General features: G+C 37.5%; 1 protein-coding gene across 5 annotated transcripts in view; it reads right to left on the bottom strand.

Annotated features, from left to right (window-relative positions):
* Nucleotides 1–24,879, bottom strand: part of PDS5A (PDS5 cohesin associated factor A) — a 93,243-nt gene that overhangs the window by 18,300 nt on the left and 50,064 nt on the right. For all 5 annotated transcript variants that reach the window (XR_006020458.1, XR_006020457.1, XM_042052918.1 and 2 more), the window contains exons 13-30: nucleotides 21,828–21,941; nucleotides 21,151–21,232; nucleotides 20,352–20,400; nucleotides 20,085–20,224; nucleotides 18,935–19,050; nucleotides 18,131–18,236; nucleotides 17,276–17,436; nucleotides 14,465–14,588; nucleotides 13,149–13,307; nucleotides 12,818–12,886; nucleotides 12,035–12,171; nucleotides 11,227–11,350; nucleotides 10,754–10,958; nucleotides 10,138–10,252; nucleotides 6,927–7,059; nucleotides 6,193–6,312; nucleotides 4,984–5,046; nucleotides 927–1,066 (exon numbers count right to left, since the gene is read on the bottom strand). Coding sequence is in view for 3 of the 5 variants with exons in the window: in XM_042052918.1 (XP_041908852.1) it covers nucleotides 927–1,066; nucleotides 4,984–5,046; nucleotides 6,193–6,312; nucleotides 6,927–7,059; nucleotides 10,138–10,252; nucleotides 10,754–10,958; nucleotides 11,227–11,350; nucleotides 12,035–12,171; nucleotides 12,818–12,886; nucleotides 13,149–13,307; nucleotides 14,465–14,588; nucleotides 17,276–17,436; nucleotides 18,131–18,236; nucleotides 18,935–19,050; nucleotides 20,085–20,224; nucleotides 20,352–20,400; nucleotides 21,151–21,232; nucleotides 21,828–21,941 (2,157 nt within the window). In the remaining 2 variants the exon portion in view is untranslated. The remainder of the gene's footprint in view (nucleotides 1–926; nucleotides 1,067–4,983; nucleotides 5,047–6,192; nucleotides 6,313–6,926; nucleotides 7,060–10,137; nucleotides 10,253–10,753; nucleotides 10,959–11,226; nucleotides 11,351–12,034; nucleotides 12,172–12,817; nucleotides 12,887–13,148; nucleotides 13,308–14,464; nucleotides 14,589–17,275; nucleotides 17,437–18,130; nucleotides 18,237–18,934; nucleotides 19,051–20,084; nucleotides 20,225–20,351; nucleotides 20,401–21,150; nucleotides 21,233–21,827; nucleotides 21,942–24,879) is intronic.

Genomic DNA, 24,879 nt, shown 5'->3' with positions numbered 1-24,879 from the left:
ACAATAGGCTAAATTAGTTTAAAAACATTTGAATTTGGCAGAGTCCGCACTTATATTTTCTTTCCCAGAACTGGGAAAGGTCTGAAAGGAATTGGCTGGTCATTGAGCCAAATCCCTTACCACAGTCACATCACCATATAATGCCTTTTGCAAACTTAAGACCAGAGCTGTAAAATAGGCTCTGTTCTTTTTCCAGATAGAACGAGCCAATACTGGAAAATGTGGTGAAGAATAATAAACACCAATAATGACCAATCTTCATAGTTTTAAAAACAAAGTAACAAAAAAGAAAAAGCCAAGATTATTACAACTTGTATCATGCACACTTACAGAACAAATTCTCAACAGTTATACTTCCTTTTGGCCTTATGAAATTTAGCAACTAGAGTTAACTTTCTCTGCTTTCTTTAACCCTTTATTTTAGTCACATAATCAATTCTAAACCAAATTAAACAATACTAAAATCTGAAAGTGTAAACTGTTTCTCCAGATTTACAACAAATTTTAAAACTCTGGATCCATGTAAAAATAATGCTTGCTAGAAGAATCACTGAATATTATAATCATATGGTCCACCTTTCCACTGAGACCCTGGCCTGCTTCAACAAGCTTTTTTTATCATTCTTAATCTTATGTAGATCAGAATATTACATCTACATCAAAAAAGTTTCTTGTTTCCAATCAGGATTAATCCTAATTTATACATCCTAATATACATCAAAACATCAACTGCACAAACTGAACCAAAAAGCAAGTATGGAGATTTTACCTATTGAGAACTACTACATTTTTTAAAACCAGACAAAGTAAGGACACTCCTCAAACACATAAGCACACAGACTAAATCATCTCCTGTCCTAAAACTTGCAAGCACAGTGGAGAACATGAAGTAAAGAGCTGATGAAAGGTATTTTGAACTGCCGTACCTTGATCTGTTTCCTGCAGAAGAGCTCAACTCAGAGTTTACACTGCTTCCAGTCTCTGATCCTGTAGTTCTAATATATGGTCTCCTTCCAGTTGCAGATAATGGTTTGTTTACTGTACCTAATACACCGGTTGGTTTTGGCTAGAAAAAAATGTTTACATCTTAAAAAATGCAAACTTCAGATACATAATTTTACAAATATTTTCTTGAGTATTTTAAAATACTTTTTCTGGATTAACAGTCTTGATCACAATGCCATCAGTTTAGAGCGACAAACCTTATCTTTACTTAAAAAACACTGTTTAATCCTTTTACTTCTTGTCATTTAAGAGCACTTCATCAACTGCCCTTCTCTCTCTCTCTCTCTCATGCTTTGAAGGCACACTAGCTGGAGAAGTCTCAACAAAAGCCAAAACGTTAGGCAATATTAGAGTTGAGAGCCTCTGGGTAAGGATGAATGGGAAAGCAAATAAAGCAGATATTGTTGTGGGAGTCTACTATTGACCACCCAGCCAGGACACTACCAGCAATGAATAATTCTACAAGAAATTACAGGATCTTTCTGGATCAACTGCCCTTGGCCTTATGGACAACTCTGGCCCTGTATATGGGGACAGCAGACTTTAGATGCTGTAATACTTTTGGATGCTCTGGGAATCTACTTTTGAAAGTACTGCAATCTATGAACGCTGGTCACTTTTTAAGAACCATCTCTTAAAAGCACAGGAGCAGGCAATCACAAAGAGTAAGATGTCACACAAGTGAGACAGAAGTCCAGCCTGGCTGAGCAGGGATCTTCTTCTGGAACTTAGGCAGAAAAGGAAAGTATACAGTATTTGGAAGCAACAACAGACAACATGGCAGGGCTACAGGAATGGTGTTCACCACTGCAGGGAGAAAATTCATGTGGCCGAAGCTTGATTAGAGTTCAAGTTGGCCAGCACTATAAAGGTCACAAAAAGGGCTTTTTAAGATACGTCAAAAGCAAAAGGAGGATCAGAGATAACACTGGGCTGTTACTTGATGAGGCTGGTCACCTCACAATCAGGAGGTGACAAAGCAGAAACATTTAACCCCATCTTTTTCTCTGTCTTCAACCCCAGTGATGGGCCCTGGGACCCCCAGAGCCCTGTGTTAGAACACTATGTCTGGGGGGAATGATAACCCCATTTTCCTCAGCTGCTCCTCTTAAGACTTGTCCTCCAGACCCGACCCATCACTCATTTAGTTTTCCTTCTTTGGACATGCAGTAAACTCAGCTACTCAGTAAACTAAACAAATTGTTATATTAAAAGAATAATATGTTTAAGTAAATGCTGTGCAGAATAGCACTAGGATGATGCAGTCACTGAACATTTGTCCAGTAACAAGCCATTTCTACAGAGATTGTTGCTTTTTTTGCTGGCCAATATTTTCCAGCATCTGTAATATCTTTCTCCTGCCTGCTCCATCATAGCTTCCACACATGGGAATTATTTTTTTTTCTTGAGAATGTCTTAATTTGTTAACTTGGCCTCTAAGGAAATGTAAAATTACATGAAAAATGTGACATGCCAGCTACGAAAACTTCCTTGACTGCTCTCCAGTGACAAAATAAAAAACTTCCTGTTGCCTACTCAGCCTGAGCACATAGGTCAAGTCATCAGTCACAGCAAGATCTAAAATGTTGTAACTGTATCAGAGAACCCCGAAGAGATATGTTTACTTCTAAACCACCTTTCTGCATATAACTATATAAATATAATATAAAAATACGTAATAAATATATAACAGTTCATTTAAAACTCAATCTGGCCACTGCAAAGGAAGATAATAAAAAGTGTTTTTACAAATACACTGACAACAAATGGAGGGCCAAGGAAAAATCTCAATGCCTTACTGGGCATGGAGGGGAACATTGTAACCAAGGACAAGGAAAAAGCCGAAAGACTTAATGCCTTCCTTGTCTCTTCTTTAACAGAAAGGTCAGTTACACTCAGGCTACCCAGCCCCTGAAGTCATAGACAGGGACATGGAGCAGAATGGATCTGCTGCAATCCCAGAGGAAGTAGTAAGTGGCCTGATGAGCCACTCAGACACTCACAAGTCTATGGGGCTGGATGGGATCCCCCTGAGGGTGCTGAGGGGGGCTGGTGGAAGAGCTCACCAAGCCACTCCATCATTTTCCTGGTTAACTGCAGAGGTCTCAGATGACTGGAGGTTGGCCACTGCAATGCCAATCTACAAGAAGGCCAGAAGGAGGATCTGGGAGATCTACAGGGCTGTCAGCCTGACCTTGGTGGCCAGGAAGGTTATGGTTAATCTGTTGGTTGAGTGAGATCACATGGCGTGTACAGGACAACCAGGGTATCAGGCCCAAACAGCATGGATTTAGGAAAGATGGGTCCTGCTTGACCAACCTGATCTCCTTTTATGACCAGATGACCCACCTAGTGGAGGAGGGAAAGGCTGTGGATGTAGCCTACCTGGACTTCACTAAAGCTTTTAATATTGTCCCCCAAGGCATCCTCTCAGAGAAGCTTGCAGCACATGGTTTGCACTCTTCACTGGGTTAAGAAGTGGCTGGGTGGTCAGGTCCAGAGAGTGGTGGTAAAGGGTGCCACATCCAGCAGTGGCTGGTCACCATTGGTGTTCCCAAGGGAGCAGTGTTAGGGCCAGTCCTGTTTAATACCTCTACTGATGATCCAGAGGAGGGGATTCAGTGCCCCCTCAGTCCATTCATAGATGATACCAAGTGGGTGGCAGTACTCTCTGCTGGAGGGCAGAAGGCTCTGCAGAAGGACCTGGACAGGACAGACTGATGGGCCAAGGCCAGTGCTATGAGGTTCAACAAGGCCCACTGCCAGGTCCTGCACTTGGGTCACAACAACCCCAGGCAGTGCTACAGACTGGGGCAGAGTGGCTGGAAAGCTGCTCAGCAGAAAAGGACCTGGGAGTGCTGGTGAACAGCTGCTGAACATGAGCCAGCTGTGCCCAGGTGGCCAAGAAGGCCAATGGCACCTGGCCTGTGTCAGCAATAGTGTGGCCAGCAGGACCAGGGCAGTGACTGTCTCTCTCTACTCAGCACTGGCGAGGCCACACCTTGAATTCTGTTTCTGATTCTGGGTCCCTCACTGCAGGGACACTGAGGTGCTGGAGTGAGTCCAGAGAAGGGCAACAGAGCTGGGGAAAGATCTGCAGCAAAAGTCTTATGAAGAGCAGCTGAGGGAGCTGGGGGTGTTTAAAACTCTCTACAACTGCCTGAATGGAGATTGTAGCCAGGTGGGGATTGGCCTCTTCTCCCAGGCAGCAAAAGACAGGAAAGAGGAAATGGCCTCAAGCTGTGCCAGGGAAGGTTCAGGCTGAAAATCAGGAAGAATTTCTTCACTGGAAGGACTGTTAGGCATTGGAATAGACTGGCCAGGGACATGGTGGAGTCACCATCACTGGAAGTATTCAAGAAATACTCAACATGGCATTTAGTGCTGTGGTTAGCTGCTATGGCGGTATTTGGTCAATGGCTGTAATCGATGATTTTGGAGGTCTTTTCCAGCCTTAATGATTCTGTGATATTTCCTACTGTTGTATTGAACCTAACTCTGCATTACATTTTGGAAAGCCTCTCCCAGAGGTGCTTTGCTTTGCAAATACAGGATGTTAGAATCATAGAATATCTCCAGTTGGAAGGGACTCCCTGAAATAGAATGAGATGTTCAAAAGAACATAGACATTTGCAGCTGAATTTAACAGCATTACCAGCAATATTAAAAATGTCACAACTGAAAATTTAAGATCTCCAATGCTAGTGTTGCCACAATTCTCTATATGCATCATAACTTTATGCCAAGCTTATTTCAGTAATGGAAGAAACTGTAATCAAGAACCTGTACAGATAACAATATTGGTGTTGTGTATTCATCAGGTAGTATGTTCAAGGAATTAATTATATGTCATCAAATAAAAGAGTCAAAAATTACTGTACATGAGCTCTTAATATAATTTTTAAACCATGACAGTCCAGAACATTTTAAAAATCACAAGTAATATTCAAAGACTTGCAACTTGTCAAAATACAGTACCTTTCCTGTCAAAAGAAGAACCCTTGTCTCTTCTGAAATGTAATTCCTGTCATTGCAGAAATCCTGTATAAAAGTAAAAATTAGTTTGTGTTTGATGTCTCAATCTCACCTTTTTTCTTATATGCAACCGACTTCTCAAATTAGATGCAACTATCAAGTGTTACACATACTTCACACCATGCAACCTGCTGACCAAGGAGTCAATCTAATAAAGATAGGTGAAACTAGTATTTTGGTGGAGATCTGCAGTGAGCATTACTGAATGACAGTATGCCATACCTGAAATTGGGATGAACATTTTTCCTTCTATTGTGACATGAATTGTTTCAAAATGATGCAAAACTGCTCTCCCTATTTGTTCACTTGCACATTTTTAATGGGAAATCTTAACAAAGGAAAGGAGGTGCCATTTTCTCTAAACAAGTTGAAAGTTGCTACCTTTGCCACTCAGAGTATTAGAATTTACACAGGCTGAAATCCTGTAACTGAAAAAGGTAGCTACCATAGACACCAGCTCACTGTTACATGGCATCTGCCATTTCACAATTAAATAGGAAACCAAATTTTGCTTAAACAAACTCTTTTGTTTGGAAAGGCAATTAACACTCTAAGGTACTGAAAAAATGTCAGCCGGTACATTCTCCAGGACAACCAAAACATCAGGTCTGGTCCAGAGAATTACTTGTGCTCCCTTTACACTTTTCAGAACTTTGTCTCTTGGAGAGCAGTAGTGCCACTGCTGACAGCAGAGCTGTACTCACCAAGGCGATTACTAGGCAATAAGAGGACCAGCTTGTACAGCCAGCAGAACAGCTGAACAACTACTGACAGACAGAAACATACCACAGGTAACGTAAAATAATGTTCCCTTTTTTTGGTCTGATTTGCATTCTAATACAGAAATACAGTCAGAAAATATATATACATATTCTCATATATTCAGATGCACTTGTAAAACACACTAAAGAAATAATTCAGCAATACATGCTAGCATATCAGTATTAATTTCAATTAGCTCTCACCTTGTTACAAGCATTCCTGTCACGTGTTCATAATACATAGATAGCACAGCATAGAGCTGACAAAAATTAATTGCTGATAATAAAAGATGCATTTTCCCACTCATTATCTTATGGAGATAACCAGCTCTCAGTCAAAAAAAAAATGCATTTCCCCTTACTACTTCGGGAATAAAATTAACAAATTTACCTTTTCAGGTTGTGTAAAAAATTTGGTTGGCAATACAGGGTCCTTGGGTGAATCTGCATTGCACAAAGCACTTTTGCTGTTGATTACACATAGTGCTACATCACATACTGTGTAAAGTTTCTAGAGAAAAAAAAAAGAAAAGCATGCTTTAGTAATTACTGTTTTTACAGCGTAGAAAGAATGCAGTACTTTAGAAAGTTTAAACTATGCATTTAAATAACCACCACTAAGGACATACTTTGTAATTATATCATTAACCATACTGCTGGGTCTTAAAACACACAGAGAAGTCCTCATTTTTCATATGATACTATTTATAAAAACTAGTAATACTTTACATGACTATGCTGTACAATTCAACCTCTTGCTCAATCAAATCACCTTAAATGGTTTCTCATCTCTGCTAGAAACTAATGGGTTTAACAGCAGCTGTATAATGCAGTATTTCCACCCCCAACAGCAGAAGATACTTATGTCAGGAAACTAGGCAGGAGTTGTTAAAATAAGGCAGGCAGTAACAGGAATATTTTTTAAAATTGTAGGTATTATGTACTGGCTGAGGTCAGCAAGGTTTTGTAAGAATGAGATTGGAAACACACAGACAGTGCTTGCAATTAGCAGTCTCCCTAAAAAACCATAAAAATGTCAGAGCTAGTTCTTTCAGACTTTCTGCAAATCCTGCTTGTGAAACCCTCAGCTCATCACCCAGCACTAATCTCAACTGCATTTCTTACTTCATTGGCCTTTGGCTCATCAGGAGACTGAGCATCTCGGGTAAGCTTGATGTTTTCTGACATCTTTTTCATGAAGGCATGGCTATTGTTTTCGTTCTTTGTCATTAAAACTTCAAGCATGAACCACAGGCACCTAAAAAGCCATAAAACCACAAGCAATTACACTCCAGCTTTCATACTACAGCTCCTACATACAGCAAAGCTTTACGAAATTTTCTTAACTGTACTAGCTTTTTCTTAAGAAACCAAAATCAATTTGAAGACATAAACAGGTAACATCATATAATGGTGTAAACAGAGTCTAGAGCTTTACAACACAGAGTCTTAACTGTACTCCTTGGAGTAAACCTGCCAAATTAGTGTGCTTATTATTACATCTGTAAATACTGCCCAGCCAATCAACTTTTTCTCTCCCATACATGAATAGAAGCAGGAATTCTGGTGCTATCATCACCCAAATGAAATTCTGTAATCACTAAGGCACTATGTCCCTGTCAACAATGTACCATGAGCACACTCAAGGCAGGCTTAAACAAATCATGCTGCTGCTAGACCGTTACCCACACAAGATGGATTAATACTGCAGTTCAAATAGGAGAGGAGATCCAAAAAGCAGGTCAGATTCCTGCTAATGTTCCATATGGGACAAAAATTCTCCCAGGTAAAACATAATGAAATTAGCTTTCCTAGGTTTCTTTCTTTAAATCTAGCTTATTTATAGTGAGAATACATTTTATTTTGACTGAAAGTTTGTTTTAAAATTTTTTCAATTATGATATAAAGCACAACTGGTTCATCCATGCTGTCACCTGCTATCAAGATCCACAGCTGCATATGGTTAGAGGGTTAACAGTCACAATATGATAAAATAGTACTTAGTTGTAAAGACATATGGGTGGCTCTGAGAAATGCAGGCTTTGCCAGTAGCTAATTTAATTCTGAAGCTTTGGAAGAGAGATTATTTCATAGAAAGAGATAATAAAACTCAAGAAAAACAGGATGACTGAACATTAGAATTCCCTGTTCACAAAAGCCCCAATCTTCTTAGCTGATCCAAACTGTAATGAAAGAGATGAAGGGACATTTCTCTCAAAAGCTCAGAGGCTCGTGCATCAAAATACTTAAAAAGCTATCTGATGTTCAAGAAACTGTCACTAATCTGACTTGCATCCAAGAGCTACAAAGGCTATAGTAAATCAATCTGTTAGACAGATTTACATCCATCTATCCACTATTTTCATGAACTTGAATAGGATGAATGCAGGACAAGTAACATACCACCCTGGCCCAAGTTCTGCAAAATCCAGCGTCACCCAAAGATTACTACTTAGAACACATTATACTCTGGTAATTCCAGTTAACTCATATTCAGTATCTTGACTTTCTCATTAAATCAGCAAATTACATAAATAATTATCAACTCTGAACAAGACCTGCCCAAAACAGCAGTGGGATTTTATGTAAAAAAAATAATATGCACCTAGAGGAACACAGTCACATAAAATCACTCTTTGTATCCATTTCAGTAATTTCAGAATATGAATTAGGAAGAGAGACACACTTGAGACAGTATCAAGATAAAAAACAACCAACCCCAAACATACCTCTGCAGGATAAGCTTAAAAAACTTCATCAGTAAGTATCACAGATTATGGTTCAGGAACTGTTAAGTATGCATTTACTGTACATCTAGGCCACGTGAACCAAAACGAACTAGGGAGAAACCTACAAAACACACTGCAAAGCCTGTTTTTCCAACTTTGCAAGCATCTCTGTTAACACTTTAAAGTGAACACTAAGACACTCAGAGCTGTTAGAAGAAACACTGAATCACATTGAATAGAAAACATTTTTCTCATATCTCAGGAGACTCTTCAGAGAAGTATTCCTGCCAAAATTCCCCTACAGAGTATTTCTTTGTTTGGAGCAGTCCTTTCTGGCTAGTTCAGCCAGTCTGTGACAAACATGAGGGAGGAAATTCGACAACAAAGAAAAGCTGCTATACAAGGAGCGTCCAAAAAAGCTCTGCACACTAGAAAGTGCTTCTCAAAGAAAGTATTAACTCAGTGACTGAAAATCAGAACTTGTTCCCATGCATTTTGGATAAAGCACATGCTGTAGAATGCTTTCAGATGTTGCCAGGAACAGGAAGTCCTGGGACAAAATGTAGATTTGTTGATCAGGTAAAAAATCTTCACTGACTTCAGGTCTGACCAGGTGTGAATCAAGTAACTCAGAAATCAGAGCACACCACGCTTTACATTTAGAGAAAGAATCAGACTTGGACTGTCGTAAGTGAAGGTGCAAAAAGAATTAAGATCTGAACCAGCTTATTGGTGCCAAAAAAGAAGTGCTTTTTGGATGATGTATGTTGCAGTATGTGGTTATAAATGCCTAATACAAAACCAACAAAGCTCAGTTTCATCAAAAATTAATACAACGAAAAACCAAAATACTAAAACCAGAGCTGTGTGGTGGGAGAGACAACATGCTTGAACAATTTTTAAGTGTTAACTATATTTTAAAATTTTTAAATTCATTGCAAGATGTAAGGAGCAAAAGACGTTATAATTAAGATGTGAAATATTATTTGAGGCACAGAAGAAGGTCTGAATCTGGAAACAAGCTCCTGCCAAGTATGACAATATTGTGTACAGTAATCTGTGCTGAATACATTAACAAGTACTAAGCCTGCACCGCTGATGTACAGTGCAAATGGTAAGTCAGCAGCAAACTTAGAATGAATTCTAGTAGGCTTGCATAGGAAGGGGAAAATAAGTTTCCAGTGAGGCAGGACTTACCCAGCCTCACTGTTTTCGAGCCTTGGAGAAATGCTCTATTTTACAAGTTCCAAAATATTTGAACTAACATTACTTGACATCCTATAAATATTCCGAGGCACAAAGACAAGACTCTAAAATCATTACTTACTTCAAAAGAAGCATACACAACTCACTAACTTGGTATACTACAGTATGACCTACAGGTTACCATTTGGGCTTTCAGAGTATACTGCTAAGCAGTTGTTGATGCCTTCTTCCCATGATTAAAGTGTTCCATATTTCCATTTTTTCCATTTATTGGTTTGCAAGATACTGTTGATAAAACAAATTTTTCTTCTTCCTAATTAGTTTTTTCCTCTTCCTAATCACTTTCTTTCCAAGTGCAGAAAATTCTCAGCATAAGAATTCTAGAATCACTTGACACTTACTCTTTGACATCACGAAGCTGATCAACATCCTGAGGTTTTGTGAAATCTGGATCATGTGCCAGTAAGTGAATCATATATGGTACCACATATTCAGGCAGCAAGGACAGCAATTTTTCTACAGTGACAAAGACAACAAAAAATCGCTTCTATATTACACACATACATCATAAGAAAAACTTTTTCAAAGTATAACTTTTTCAAACACTAAATGTAAAATTTTGATGTGCATTTTCTTCCTACAAATTTTATTTTTAATGAATCATTAAAAATAAATGAACAGGTTTTACTACTACAAAACAACTTGGTCTTGCTTCAGGAAGAAGGTCATAAAGCCTAAAAATATCAGGACACAAATTTTTTTTTGAGCACAATAACTACAACCATAAGAGCACTGTATTTTACATCTGTAATTATCAGCAATGTACAGCGGAGTATTTTATGGTTTATGCCAATACTGAACTAAGTAAATTTAGGTTTGAATGTGTCTAATACAAAGATGAGAAACAGATTAAACTTATCTGGTGTTTCTTTACAAAAGCCAATTGCTTAAGGTTTAATATTTATTCCTTCCAGTTTAGTATTATTGTATTATTAACAATTTTACTGAAATACTAACCGTTAGCCATAGGATTCTGCTTAATATATTCTCTTCGTATACTGATGTTTTTGAGCAAGCACTGTCTGGCATGTGCTCTTCTCTCCTTCACAGGGTCTTTGGCACACAAAGCAAAGATTGCCATATATTCCAGAGGGAGAAGTAATTTCACAAGTGCCTTATGCAGCTTCTGAGCGAATATCTGCCTCACTTGGTAGCACTCATCCTACAGCAACACAAACCATAAAAGTGCAACCATCAAAATGCTGGTCTTAAAAAAAAAAAAAAAAAAAAGCACTCAAGGTGGAATTATGAGGAGGTATTTTAAAAATACAAACAGGAGCAGCACAATAAACATTTGAAATTGAGATTGCAATAACTCTTGTGAAAGCTGCGGTGAGGAACACAATATACTGTGTAGAAGCAACAAAAGCTCAGATGTAAGGACTCAGAATTCAATTAAGGGTCACTTCAATTCTAATGCAGTTACTTACATTAATGACGAGAGCACAGAGCTGGAACTGTTCTGGGGTAATTATTTCATGGTAACAGGGTTCCTGTGCAAGCTTCATTATTGCACTACCAGCAGCTAATCTCAGTCGAGACATATCTGATTTACTACACATACCAGAGAAAAAAACCCCAAAAAATTAATCACAGTTCACCACAACTATCCTTAAATTACCTGCATGTCTCAATTTCTTTTTACAAGATCAATGACCAATCAATGAGGTTGCAGTAATATAGCTTTACCTCAAGCCAAACTAACCTTACCAAATTTGTGAAAAATAAAGTGCTCTCCTTTCCCCACAAAAAACCCCTATTTCCAGTAAAACAATGAAATGAGATGAGTCAAGTTTCTTGTTTTCCTATCACTGTCTAAATGAAAGCAACGCTTTTGCCACAGTTTTTCTTTCTTTCCTTCACCCTCACAATGAAGTTGAGGAGCAGTTACCTCATTAGCTGGAATGAAGAAGCTCCACTCAAGATAAAATCTAACATGCTTGGGAGTTGGTTAACACTCAATTGTTTTCAAAGGTACCTCTGCAGGTGTTTTATTCTCTACAATGTCTTTTACTAGGAAAATAATCTAATTCGGAACTCTGTAGGCATTAGCAAATTGCAAGAAAGAAGGAGTATCTAATATAATTTTATGCTGCCATTCCACTCCTAATATACTCTGATCATATCTGCAGCCAACATTGTGCTGACCTTAATATTCGAAAAGCACTCTAAAAGAACCGACATTCTTTGAAATTCTACAACAAAATTTATGGAAGCCTGAAAGGAACAAAATCTGACCTGATTCGCTTCTGTTCTGTCAAGTCTCCTTCACTGACGAGCATGGCTGACAATAACCGGAGTGTGGAATTTGCGGATTTTGACTGGTTGTTTTTCATACCCAACAACCAGCGTACCAAAAGTTTAATTGCTTGCACCTATCACACACAAACAAATCAACAATCAACTTACTTGCCAAAGCTGGTAAGTTACTAAAACCTACTGTTGTCAAATTGAAACTCCCATAGATTCTTGTGTATTAGAGATTTTGAAAGGAACAGAATGAAGCAGTAAATATTTAGAGTGATGAAGGAAGAAGCAGTCTTTGTGATCTCAGGACACTTCAACTATGGTCCACTGTCTTTGCAGAAGTGCATCTAGAGGATGCAGGATACTTGCTATATGATTAAAAGTAAGAGCAACTAGATAAAAATTCCTAGAAATGGCCATAATTAGATTCATATTTGTTAGGGTCTCAATTTATTTCATTTATTTTATTTATTTGTTTACAAGTCAGTAAAGTCAAAGGAAAGTTACCTTCATTGTAAGGAAAACTAAAATTTTTGAATCTCTTGTTTTCTCAACACTCAGAATAATTAATATCAGTAAGTGAAGACAACAGAATGCATAGTTTCTACCAGTTTTATCAGTTCTGTGTATAACCCAGAAAACCAATAATATTCTAATAGGACTAATACAAAAACATTTGAAGGGATTTATTCTATTATTTCCCATTGTGCAACTTGAAGAAAAGTAAACTTTAATTGCAGATATACACATTATTACTGACAGCAGATAACACACCTTTGCTAGTACTTCTGGAGAGACTTCTTCATCTGGAGACCACAATTTTCCATTTTTCTCACCTGTTGACTATAGAAATTCATGTAAGTTTACAAACTGGTTCAATTCATACGAAAAATAAAGATGCAAAAATAGAAAAAAGTCACGGATTAGGCTTTCTTTCACCAAAATACCTTTTAGAATGCAATTATCACTGTACTAACCACTTACAGTGCATTACTTTATGGACTCATTTGACAAAAAAAGCTCTATTCCCCACAGAGTTCATAACAGGCAAAGAGCATAGTAAGCACTTAAAAAAAAAAAAAAAAAAAAAAAAAGATAATCTTACCCTGTCATTCATTAGGAGATCTTTCACAATGAAATTTGCAACAACAGATTTCATTGGAGAAGCAAACTGGTCTGGAGCCAACATAGAAATATGACCCAAAGAGACCAAGGGAGTTATAAGCTGTTCTGGTACATCAGCATTCAAACTTCTACTAAGAGGCTGAGGAAGGAAAAATAAAAAAATATTCAAAATTCAACTTCAGTTAATAAGCTAGCATGTCTTAAAATAGTTTATTTTACTGCTGGATTGCTGATGCATTTCACTGTTTTTCCAAAAGAATGAATAAAATTAACAATCAAAAGTATAAAGAATACCATTCCCTATTCAACAGAGTAAACAAAAATCTCATGTAAGTTAAGTGCAAAACAAAAACTGTATTCTCTTCTTATTTTAACGTGAAACACATTCAAACCTGAGAGACGTGGGAAAAAACTTTGACTCAGTTCTGTTCAGAATTTGTGAAAACCTGAATCCCAGCTGCCAATGGTCAAAAACAGCAGCCAAAACCTTGGAAACCACCGGGGACATTTCTACTAGCCATCAGCATTTACCTTCCAGGTAACAGTCACCAGGACACTTCCTGTATCACCCCACAACCATTGCATCATTATTCTGGTACTGGGGGGGAACAAGCACTCTCACAGAAGTCTAAGCAGAGATCGAACTCTGCAAGCTTTTCACACTTATAAATGACGCACAGGTTCAAAGACAGCCAAGATTAAGAACCTAAAATATTTTACAAGAGCAGATTAATAACATTATTATTTGAAAGATAATAATAAACTCCCTGCTCTGTATAGAAAGTCTTTTTGCTTAATTACTTGTCTGAGGAAACAGTAAGTGAGCAGTAAACTGATGTCTGAGCTTACAGTCAAGTTGTTCTGCACTAACTGCCTTAGTGAGGCAAGGCTGTATGTGCAAAGACCTTAAGGCAAGGTAATTCAATACAGGTGGAAAGTAGGGGATGTTATCTCTCATTTAGTATCTGCTAAATGTGTCCCCATGGGATTTGCCGTGGATCAGTCCAGCATTTTCAGCTTACTTCCCCCAAACTTCTCCCATGTAGACAAAAAGGAAAACCTTTCTCTATCAGACATGAGAATATTAGTAAATCATGACTTTAAGACACAAATATTAATAACTTGCTATTGTAAAATTAATGACTTATCTCAACTACCATACACCTATAGGCTTCCTGACCTCATAAACATGTTATAAATTCCTACGGTTTATCTGTCAATAAACAGTAGGAATTCATTTTAATGACCAGTACCAATTAATAACAAACAAATCTTAAAAACAAAGGCAAGACATACCTCAAAGATCTGTGCAAGTTGTACTTCTTTATTTGAAAATATGGCATGTATACAGTGAACAGCTTGTTTTGCCTGATGAGGAGTGCCTCTTTTTGCTTTCTGATGCAAAATTGGAATTAGTGTTCTGTGAACATTAAATAGAATACTTCAAAATGCAATTTGCAATCTACAAAAAAATATCTTCACACATACAAATCTATCCTCACTGTCTTATAAATCAAGCATTCCTTTGAAGTCTGTTCAGGAAAGATCACAATCACAAACTAAAAAGCAGGACAGAATTGTATTTAGTAATACTTGTTGAATATCTGACCACACACATACGAGAAGAAAACAGCTCACCGGAAAAAAAAAAATCAAACATGAAAGAAATTAATGGTCAAAATAAAGCTGTTTAGGAAGACAAATAGAAGGTGGGGGCAATATGACAATTTCAGTTTGGGTGAATTCCTGGACTTATTATCTGAGCCTGGGAACGACAGGGCTGAAGAAAATCTGTGAAAGCTAAGAATAACCACTAAACATCAGTGTGTTTACAGGCTTTTACAACTGGAACTTTTAATTGCAATGTATACCCAAGTAAACAACTGCTTTGTTGTGAGATTTTGAATTTGAATCTCCTGAAATCTCTCTGCTGATCAGAAGGCACCAAAGGAAAGTGCAAGGCAGAAGCCACTCCAGAGACCAGGTCCAGGCTGGTCAGGTGGTTCAGTTTCCCTCCCCAGGCAGTGCTGGAAGGCAGGCCTGTCCCCTCGGAGCTCAGCAGCCGAGACACTAACTCGGGAAGCTCACCCTGCACCTCACCCAGCAACTGACAGAAAAAACAAAATTGCCCAGGAAGTCTGACACAGAAACATCCCCAAAATTTTCCCTGCTTTCCTGAAAAGCTCTTTCACAATACAGTATTCAGTATACGGATTATTCAGCATCCACCATTCGCTGACACATTCTACATAAAGAAAATCAGCAACCACAGGCTAAAGAGCAACTTGCCGGGTTGAAAGAATCAAACCTCAAACATTTTCCTCAAAACCCCCACGAAATCCAAAACTAAACCAAAGACCCTCAGAAACATGTTAACAGTATTGTGAAGTAGAAAATCTCTTCCCAAACATGCCAAGATTCCACAAATTGGATTAAGAACCAAAATAGTAAAGAATTCAGTAAAACCTACAGAGTTGAAGTAAGCTTCAATGCCTAATCTACAGTTTTCATGGTGTTAAAAGTACATGTACATTAAAGTGTCTTTGCCAGGCCCTGGTGCAGCAGTTACAAACCACACCTCAGCACATCCCAACTCACACAAATCTGCAAAAGGTGAAACCTGACACATTGACATGCACCTTTACATGTTTACATCTACAAGTTTACACATGGTCCATAGGCTCTCTTTGAGCATGGCCAGTGCTTCCATCAGGCTCCCGAGTCATACGGGTAGTCTTTGTCCATGAACCAGTACAAAAGCCCTATTCATTTCCTGTACAAGCAAGAACTTGAGCAGCCACAGGTGAACACTGCTTCAAAGGACAGCAAGTAGCCTGCTCACAGCAGCCTTTAAAAAAACCCCAAGCCACAAACAGGTCACTTGAAACAAACTATCTTGTTGATTGTATCAAATCTTTCATTTATGGTAAAGATTTCTGAATACATGAAATCTGGAACATCTTCTTGTCCTCAGTCTTCTTTTTCTTTGTGTCAAGTGTAAACACTGACATGGCTTTTGGCTTTCAGAACGCCAACCTAACTTGCCTGGAAACCATGCTACGTCCACTTTGACACTTACATTTTTAAGTTGAGACCTCCCAGACTAAACTTCACCAATACCTGGTTAAGGCACAAAGTCAAAGAAAAACACAGCAACACTAGATCCTTTGAGAGAACATGATATAGCCCAGCAATACAGAGTCTTGATTCAATTCTGGCAGGGAACCAAAGACACTTGGGACTATACTGGGAACTGTACTGACAATGGGGACTACTGGGCTTTTCCTTCTCTTTACCCCTACAGATGTCTTAAAACCTATCTCATATACCTGAATTTGTAGTATTTTCCTTTTGTCCAAAATCTGATCCACATTCCAAAGAATCGCTGAGGTTATGGCTTTAATTTACAGCAAACTTAGAAGTGGAGATTGGTATGCATTTTAGCATGGCAATATCCAAAATGCTATTTCAATATATGAGAACTTGAAACCCATGATTTATAATCTGGACACGTTAAATTACTTACAGACTGATTTTAAGGTTTCAGATGTTACTCACAAGGTATTTAATAGTCTGTGAATAGTACATTATGCAGCTTTAATCAGCAGCACAGCATGAATTGCATGACAACTTACAGACAACCAATTATTCCTTGCTAGAAATTCATGCCTGCTTTTAGACTTTGTTTCCCATCTTGTTTAATAACAAACAGAGCTGTTAACCATATCAGAGATTATATCTGCATTCCTTACAAAGATAGAAAAATTGTGTGAAGGACAGATATGAGTAGAAATTATGCCAAGGAATTATATCTGCTGTATTTTTGCTGTTTCTTATTTTGTAAGCTAGGAAATTTGCTATGCACTGGTTTTAATGTGTCTATTATAAGAAGATTTTTAAGAAGTTCCTAAGATGTTCAGTAAATATGCAAAAACTGCGAGAGCACAGAATTTAAAAACGAAGGGATGGGGACAGAAAGATACTGAAGGAAATCAAAACCAAGAGAAGCTGTTCATATTAACAAGACTATACAGGGGCAACACACTGAATAAACCATCAAGAGGGAGAATTCCAGATATGAAAAGCAGCACGTAACAGAATACTCACGATCGTATCTGTGGCAAGTCTGTTTCTATTTTGTGACCCGTGTTTCTGAAAATCTGTATGGCTGCCTCAGCTACCTTATCATCTTCCATCCTGAGGCACTGCAGTAGAGACTCATAGGTCTCTGCAGAGTGAAACGAGGTAGGATGTGTAAAGGACAGAACCTGCAGATACACATTAAAACAAAGGTATATTTATTCATAGTAAATTAATAATCAGAAAAACTAAATGATAGCTGTTTATTAACATTACCATCAATATAAATAGCTGTTAGATGCCCATATGAAACTATTACATTCAGTAACTGAACTGAAATTTTAATTTCCCCAGAGTCTATAGTCCCTGAGCAGAAAAGAAACCAAGAAGGTTAAGATATCTACAAACAAAACATGGGATACTGTTTTACAGCTATTTCAAATCCTTCTTTCTCCCCCTTCCACTTCTCAGCACCACTGAAAACACAAGTTCCCTTTCTTTTGCTACATGATGAGGCTCTTGAGCTAACTGCTTGCTTTCCTTCCAGTGTCATACATGCCCCAAAGAAGGTCTCTCCCAGTTTCCCTGTTCTCTTCCTTTCACTTCACCTCTACACCATCTTCTCTACTACTTCCCTAAGCAGGAAACAATTTCTGCTTTAACATGTACATTTCAACTCTTGGCACCCTTTTCAAAACATACTTCTTCCAACAAACCATCTTTTTCATTCTTCTTCTTTCAAGTGAGTATTAATAACCAGTTTCATACATTAAAAAAGTAATTATCTAAGTAATAACTATTAAAGCCGTGCTAACATTAATTCTTACTCATACCACTTTTGTTCCGTCCATTATAGATTACAGCTGCATTAATGTAGATTACCTTGAGAAGTTCAAGTCCTGCACGAATAGCAGTATCAGGACTTACACCCTCCTCTTCATCATCAGCTGTCCCCTCTATGGATTTATTCATTAGTTTTACTAGTGCACTGAAATGAGAGATACAAAAAGAAACAAACAAGTATGACAGTGTTAAAGGTTGGAGATATAAGCAAGATTACTTGGTTTTCACAACATATAAAGGGAAGGCAAAAGTCCTTTGGGGGTGGTGTTGGCATTGCTGTTTCGTTTTTGCTATTTTTATTTGGGTTATTACATTAGTCCTTTTCCTTCTAATTTCACTTTCTGCAAAACTAATTCTTTAGGGGGAAAAAAATCCATCCCAAACCCCCCCACCATGCTGGTGGCATTAGATCAACACATACTTGCACAAGTTTCAGAATGTAATTAGGTTACCAGACAAGTCTCAAAAGGAATCAAAACATTCTCTTACACAATCCCACAAAAGCTAATTAATTCAGATGCTATATGGAAGACTGTTGCAGTTAACTATGTGAAAATTATGTTCATAGTTTTCACCTAAAGCCACACAAATAGAATTTTCACCATGAACTACTAAATTTTTAAAATAATTTTGCAGATGGCACCACAAAACAGCATCAAAAAAAGCTGCATCCTCTAGGTTGCTGGGAATGAATACATCTACATAATTTAATTAGAAACTCACCCACACATTCAGTGCTACGACAGACCAATTCAAACCCCAAGAAAACTATTTTTTCTTTTGCCATTTCTACCACCTTTATAATCATCCACGAGTCAATTGCTCATGATCTTTCAAACTTACCTAATGGCTTCTGAGTCAATATGTACAGGGGCAATTCTTTCCAAAAGAAATTTGACCATTTCTAGAAAAGGATTTGTTGGCTGCTTAGGATTTGCAAGTTTCCGGGCTATCTCCCTCTACAAGAATGTTAGATACAAACAAGAATTATACTCATTTTACTTACTTCTTAAGTATGTTGAGTAAGCTAAATATAGTCACTTCTTTTTACCACAGTCCATATAGTGAAACATATTTTAGGGGGGGGGTGGGGGTGGTATCTCCACACCGCTCTTTATCATGTTATATTCAAAGGATCAATACTTTACAAAACTATTTAAATAGGTTTCTAGTTAAGAGTTCTTCAGGGGTTCTTAAGAATTGCAGCCCAGATCCAGAACACAATCAAGGAAGAGTGCAGTGCACAGAATGTGTGTTTGTTGTCAAGTGTAATCCAGAAAACTGTGGGTAACCCTGTAGTACGTGAAACCTCATAGGAATGAAAAAGTTGTCCTGCTCCCTTCCCTGCACAATTTCTAGGCTATTAGACAAAACCCAAGAAGTCTATATTTGTTTGTAGATACTCTTTGTGATCATTGTAATTTCTGTCAATGAAATTGCTTACTTTGCTTTGGACCACATAAAAAAAAATGTGGTGGTTGGCAGAGTCTGGAAAAGTACAATTTAATACTAAGGTGTGTATTTTCCTCAAAGAGGTTAAAAACCATGAGAAAGACTGACCTCAAAATATTATTTTGAGGATATAGGAAGAGGATATAGGATTCATCATATAGGATGAAAAATAAATTAATAATATATAGATGGTAATAGATAACTTGCTGGTACTTGGAAGCTGAATCAGGGTGAGAAGACAGTTTGGGAACCCTACCACGAAAGAGGCACTCTAAATAAAATATTTTAAAGAAATAAATTAGTCTTTTAGACATTATGCTTGTTGCTCATAATCCCAGGAAGGAATAAAACTAATGTTTTCTTAAGATGGTGATCCTAATTATCTTTTTCCTAATCTCTACAGGTTAACCAAAAAGGCATTTTATGAAAATTGGAAACGTGTAAAAACCATGTTTAGGTAATTAAGGAAACCTTTAATTCCAGGTAGCTATTTTAAGCACAAATACTTATTGTATAAAAGTCTGCTTTTCCATTTCCTTACCACACAGACATCTGCCTGTTTACAAGAACACGTAGGGCTAATTAACAGTTCAAGCTGGGACCGAAGTTTCTCATCATCACCCAAAACCTGATTGAATTTCTTCACAAAATCTTGTGCCTTTCCAGGATCTGGAAGGTTTTCTGTATGATTAAAAACAGTTTAACATGAGATAAATTTGCCACTTCAGCATGCCAAGATTCACAGAAATAGTTTTCAGGAATGCTGCAGTAGTTTATAGAATGTTTACAGAAAGTTAGTAACACTTACTTGCTATGGTCATCAGCTTTCCAAACATGGCGGCACTGTTTGCTTCTGACTGAGGACAACAGCAAAAACAGACAAACAAATCAGCCATTTCTCCTTTATAAAATACACCTTTAAGCTGGTCTGTTAGTTCTTCTGCAGCACTACTTTCTACTCCTGAATCTTATGTTTTTGTTTTAAGAATAGATACTAGAATAGTGTAACTACGATTAGCAGCTACTACACACAGAAAGGGGAAAAATCTTGTAACATCAAAAAAATGCAAAAATTCATTAATTCACATAACAGGTCAAAATCAATTGTTGGAAAAAGACCCCATTAGCCCCCAAAACAGGAAATTTCCACAAGCCCACTCCCTCACCAAAACCCCAAAGCAATGCCCTTCTACTCCTTCTACCTAAAATTTCTACTAGTAAAATTCCAGTAAAAATACTTAAAAACTTGTTTTTTCTAAGCAACAAAGAAACCACTGCTTTATGCTACAATACATTCCATTTTCAAAACCTGTTAGAAAGTGAAAAAGAAAAAAGGTCTGTCAAAAGCAAACAAAAAAGCTTTGAAACTTTCTAAACTTCTTCCGAAGTTCTTCAGTAGTACTACGAAAGGATGTTCAACAGAAGGAGGTCATATACCTTCAAGTATTACAGAAAGCAACTTTACTCAATGAGAATGGAACGTTGTCTACATACAGAAATCAGCGAATAACAAAGTTACACTGAACAAATAATACAGTATTAAAACACCCCAGTAAATTAGTCCAAGAGGTCCACTTGATAAAGTATAAATATTTTCAAAACCGTACAGTGGGCTGCTTATGCAAATCCAGCAATTCTCGTACATGACTCCTTAGCATGTTCTGGCACTTCCACATCTCATTCAGTGCTCTGAAAAAACGGGAAACCAGAAAAGAAAAGCTTCTTCATGACAAGAACATGCTGGATGTTTTAATAAACAAGATTGTTTATTTACCTTAGAAGTGCAACGCCTGCTAGGTACAATCAAAACTTAGTGAGTATTAAAAATAACTGTTCAAAATAAGGTGGAACTGATTTTCTCTTTTTACTGAATAGCATCTCTCTTGCAACAATGCAACATATGCAGGACACCCACAGTATTTCTTAAAACCACACAAATAAAAAACGGGCCACCATCAACCTGAATTCAGTTACAGGTATTTTCATCATGGTCCCTAATATAGAGCAAACCTAGAAGTCATCACTTGCACACTTTTAAGTCTGCATTGTTCTTATTTGATGAAAAAGAATGGATAAAACCACTCTTCTCAAATATCATGGGATCTTTTTGTCTAATGGATGTATTGAGTTTGTATATAATAGGAAAATGTTTTGAAATACTATGCTACTTGCAAATAATGCTAAGCATCCGTTATTTTTATTTTTATTATATAATACAAGTAAGATAACAGATGTTAGAAAAGCCTGAGGAAGCAAGTATTTGTTGAATACAAACTATACTCACTTGACAGCATTTGGATCCAAGCTAGCATACAAATAGTACAAACACTTCATTCGCTCTTCTGTTTCCAAATTGTGTGGAACAAGATACTGAGCAAAGATTTTCTCTACCAGTAATCTGCACAAAAAGAAGAAAAAAACTCTACATGCTGAACAGCAGTGATACCTTTCAGACAAGCTAAAAAAGCAAGAAATAGTGCAAGTCATTAAAACTAGATTTTTCAACAAAGAAGACAAAATAGTAGTGGCCTTTTTCTCAGCTATAAAGATTCCTTCCACTGCTGATAGAAAGATTAGCAAGAACTGCTCCTTGAGAGCTTTTCCACGTTCTTTTACCTCTAAGAGGGAGTAATCTCTCACCATCCAAATTCTCCCTGTCTTTATGATCTGAGAATTTCCCTTTGTTTATTCTAATATTTAGAAGGAAGGAACACAGTAAAAAACTCAAATAAAGGAGAAAGAATAGAACTCAAAGGGGAGAAAAAGAAAAAATCTGAAGTATCCTCGAGGGAATGGTTAAGATTGACTGTTGTACCCGAGAAACTACTCATTATTCTTATACACAAGCTAAAAATCAGGAGTAAAAAGGTGGAGATGAAAGAACACCAAAACATACACAACTAAAGGGGCAAAAGGAAAACTAAGTGAGAACAAACCAAACCAGCAAAAGCATTCTCCAATTATCTTTCTTAAATACACATTTAAAGTTTTACACTAAATACCAACTTTGAACTACAAAATACAAGTGAGTAGTAGTTCATCTAATCATAGCTCCTCCAAATGAAAGAACATTCAAACATTAATTTACTTCATCCTACTGAAAGCTGTGCACAATGTTCAGCTACAGAGTTTGATATTTATGGACAAATACTGTGTGTGCTTGAATTTTAAAACTTTTTCACTATGTACTAGTACTAGCAAGTACTCTGGGAGTACCTTGTACAGAGACCACAGCTGTACAGATCAAACACACCTTATTTCTGCTCACACAGCTTATTTCTGTTCAAAGAAAATTCCAATAGACATGATGGCAAGGCAGAGAAATAAAAGGATGACCATGAATATCTATTACAACTATTTCAAGACAGCTCATTAGTATTAAAGAAAACTTGGCTTTGTCTCTTTAAATGTACACTTTCCCACTGGTAACTCCAAGAACTAAATTGTTTGGGGAACAAGATCTTCAGATCTCAAGGGACTATCTGTTTAACACACTAGGAGATTGGAGGCATCAGAGTTCTTACCAATTTATGAACATTGCTTAAGCCCATGCCTCTATAGATACATGTTCTAGAAAAGCTGTCAATACGAATGGAGAGACTGTACCAGCCCTTCCCTGGTCCCTGTTGCTCAGGGTCAAGATTTACAAAGCGGGCATAACTCCAAGCCACACTTCTCTCCTGTGAGGAAAATGATTGGCTAGCATAACAATAGTTGGTAACAGGGCACTGTTACAGATGTGGTCATTTCACTCCATTCTTTATGTATTAATTGTAAAACAGAGAAGCTCAGAGAACACGTGAGAGGCAGCTCTTACAGTTACAAGTCTTCAGTCTTGAGTAGCTGAGTACATCAACAGTCAAGCCACAACAAAAACATTAACAAGTGACCGAATTATCAATTTGTGGAAAAAACATCTATTCTATTCCACTTTATGCCTGAACTCTGTGTGATACTGCACTATTATCTTCTGAAAGAACTGTGTTATCCATGCAGCCTCTGGAAAATACTCCAAGGCTCAGAGCTGTCCACTGCTACTTTTTATCCTCTCTGCCGAATTACTAAAGGAAAATAGGCCAGAGTCAGCTAATTTTGTCTCACGCTTGCTTATGTGTTTGAAGGATTGGATAGACTCTGTCTTAAAAGATCATAGCATTTCTACAGCTCTTCAGGTGTTAAATCTTTAAAATCCTGACAATAACAGAAATACATTTATCCCTCCCACTGAGATCAGGAAACCAACCCAATGGTGTGACTGAGCAAGAACTTCATTGTCAGCCTTAAAAACTAGTAGAATTTGAATTAAAATTCAGGGTACCTAGAAGAACATTAAAAATCAAGCCACCAATCTTTCTGTGTGGATACCCAGAAAACAAACAGGATACAATCCATGCCTCCTCATGAAAAAGCTAGTTTCAATGGTGTAATCAGACTTTCAGAAGTCATGTCAGAGAAAAGAAACTCAGCTTTGATGACACTGTCCTTAAATTTCCTTGCCTCGTTTCCAACAGTGTTCTGCATTTGCTGTGAGCAGAAATACAGAAAACATCTGCCTCATTCACTATACAACTTTGATTCATTCTCTGTCCACTATCAAACCTGTGTACTGACAACAAGATGTGAACAAGGTAGAAAAACCAGAAACCTCTCAATGCAAACTACAGTATATTTTTATGTACGTGCTGAACTAGCTTTGTATAAACTATGTGAAGATCTCCTGAGTTTCAAAAATGGTGCCAACTAATCAAATATGTAACTCTTGCCCACTTATGATCAGCCAGATGAACAAAACAAGAGCCTTCACCACTGCAGTGGCTAAAAATTTAGTATCATAACTGGCAACCGAAGGAGGCTGTTAGCTCATTCAGACTAACCACCAAGATAACAAAACATACTGAAATAGTAGACTGTGTAAGGAAGGTGCTAAGAAACACTATAAACAATTTTGAGTCTACCATACTAAAAATCTAGGCTGAAATTCCACCTTTGTGGGATCTCAGAGTTTCTTTCTGAAAGACTATTAATAATTGTCCAAAACCTTGGCCAAAATATGTTTTTCAACACCAAAATGGTGTTTCAAAAAGTCAAAAGGACTGAGTGACAACATACAGAAGATGAAACAAATGTGAAAGCTCCGGTGATGTTTCTTCAGCTTTTGGTCTACCTAAAGGGTCCATACCAAAAGGAGAGGTTTGTGCATGTACTGTGGTGTGCACACACGTAACACTCACAGATCATGGATTTTAACAGCCTGGCCTCTGGAAAGCAGTGAGGCAAACAAGAACTGGCATAGTAAATGCCAAATCTGACAATTTTTTTTTTTACACAGTACTTAG

Source organism: Corvus kubaryi, unplaced genomic scaffold (assembly GCF_017639235.1).
Source record: "Corvus kubaryi isolate FWS band 111438036 unplaced genomic scaffold, C.kubaryi_AGA036_p1.0 split1-131, whole genome shotgun sequence".
In the NCBI taxonomy this organism is placed as follows: domain Eukaryota; kingdom Metazoa; phylum Chordata; class Aves; order Passeriformes; family Corvidae; genus Corvus; species Corvus kubaryi.
Note: the sequence above shows the minus strand (reverse complement) of the source record. Positions and strands in the feature narration are given on the sequence as shown.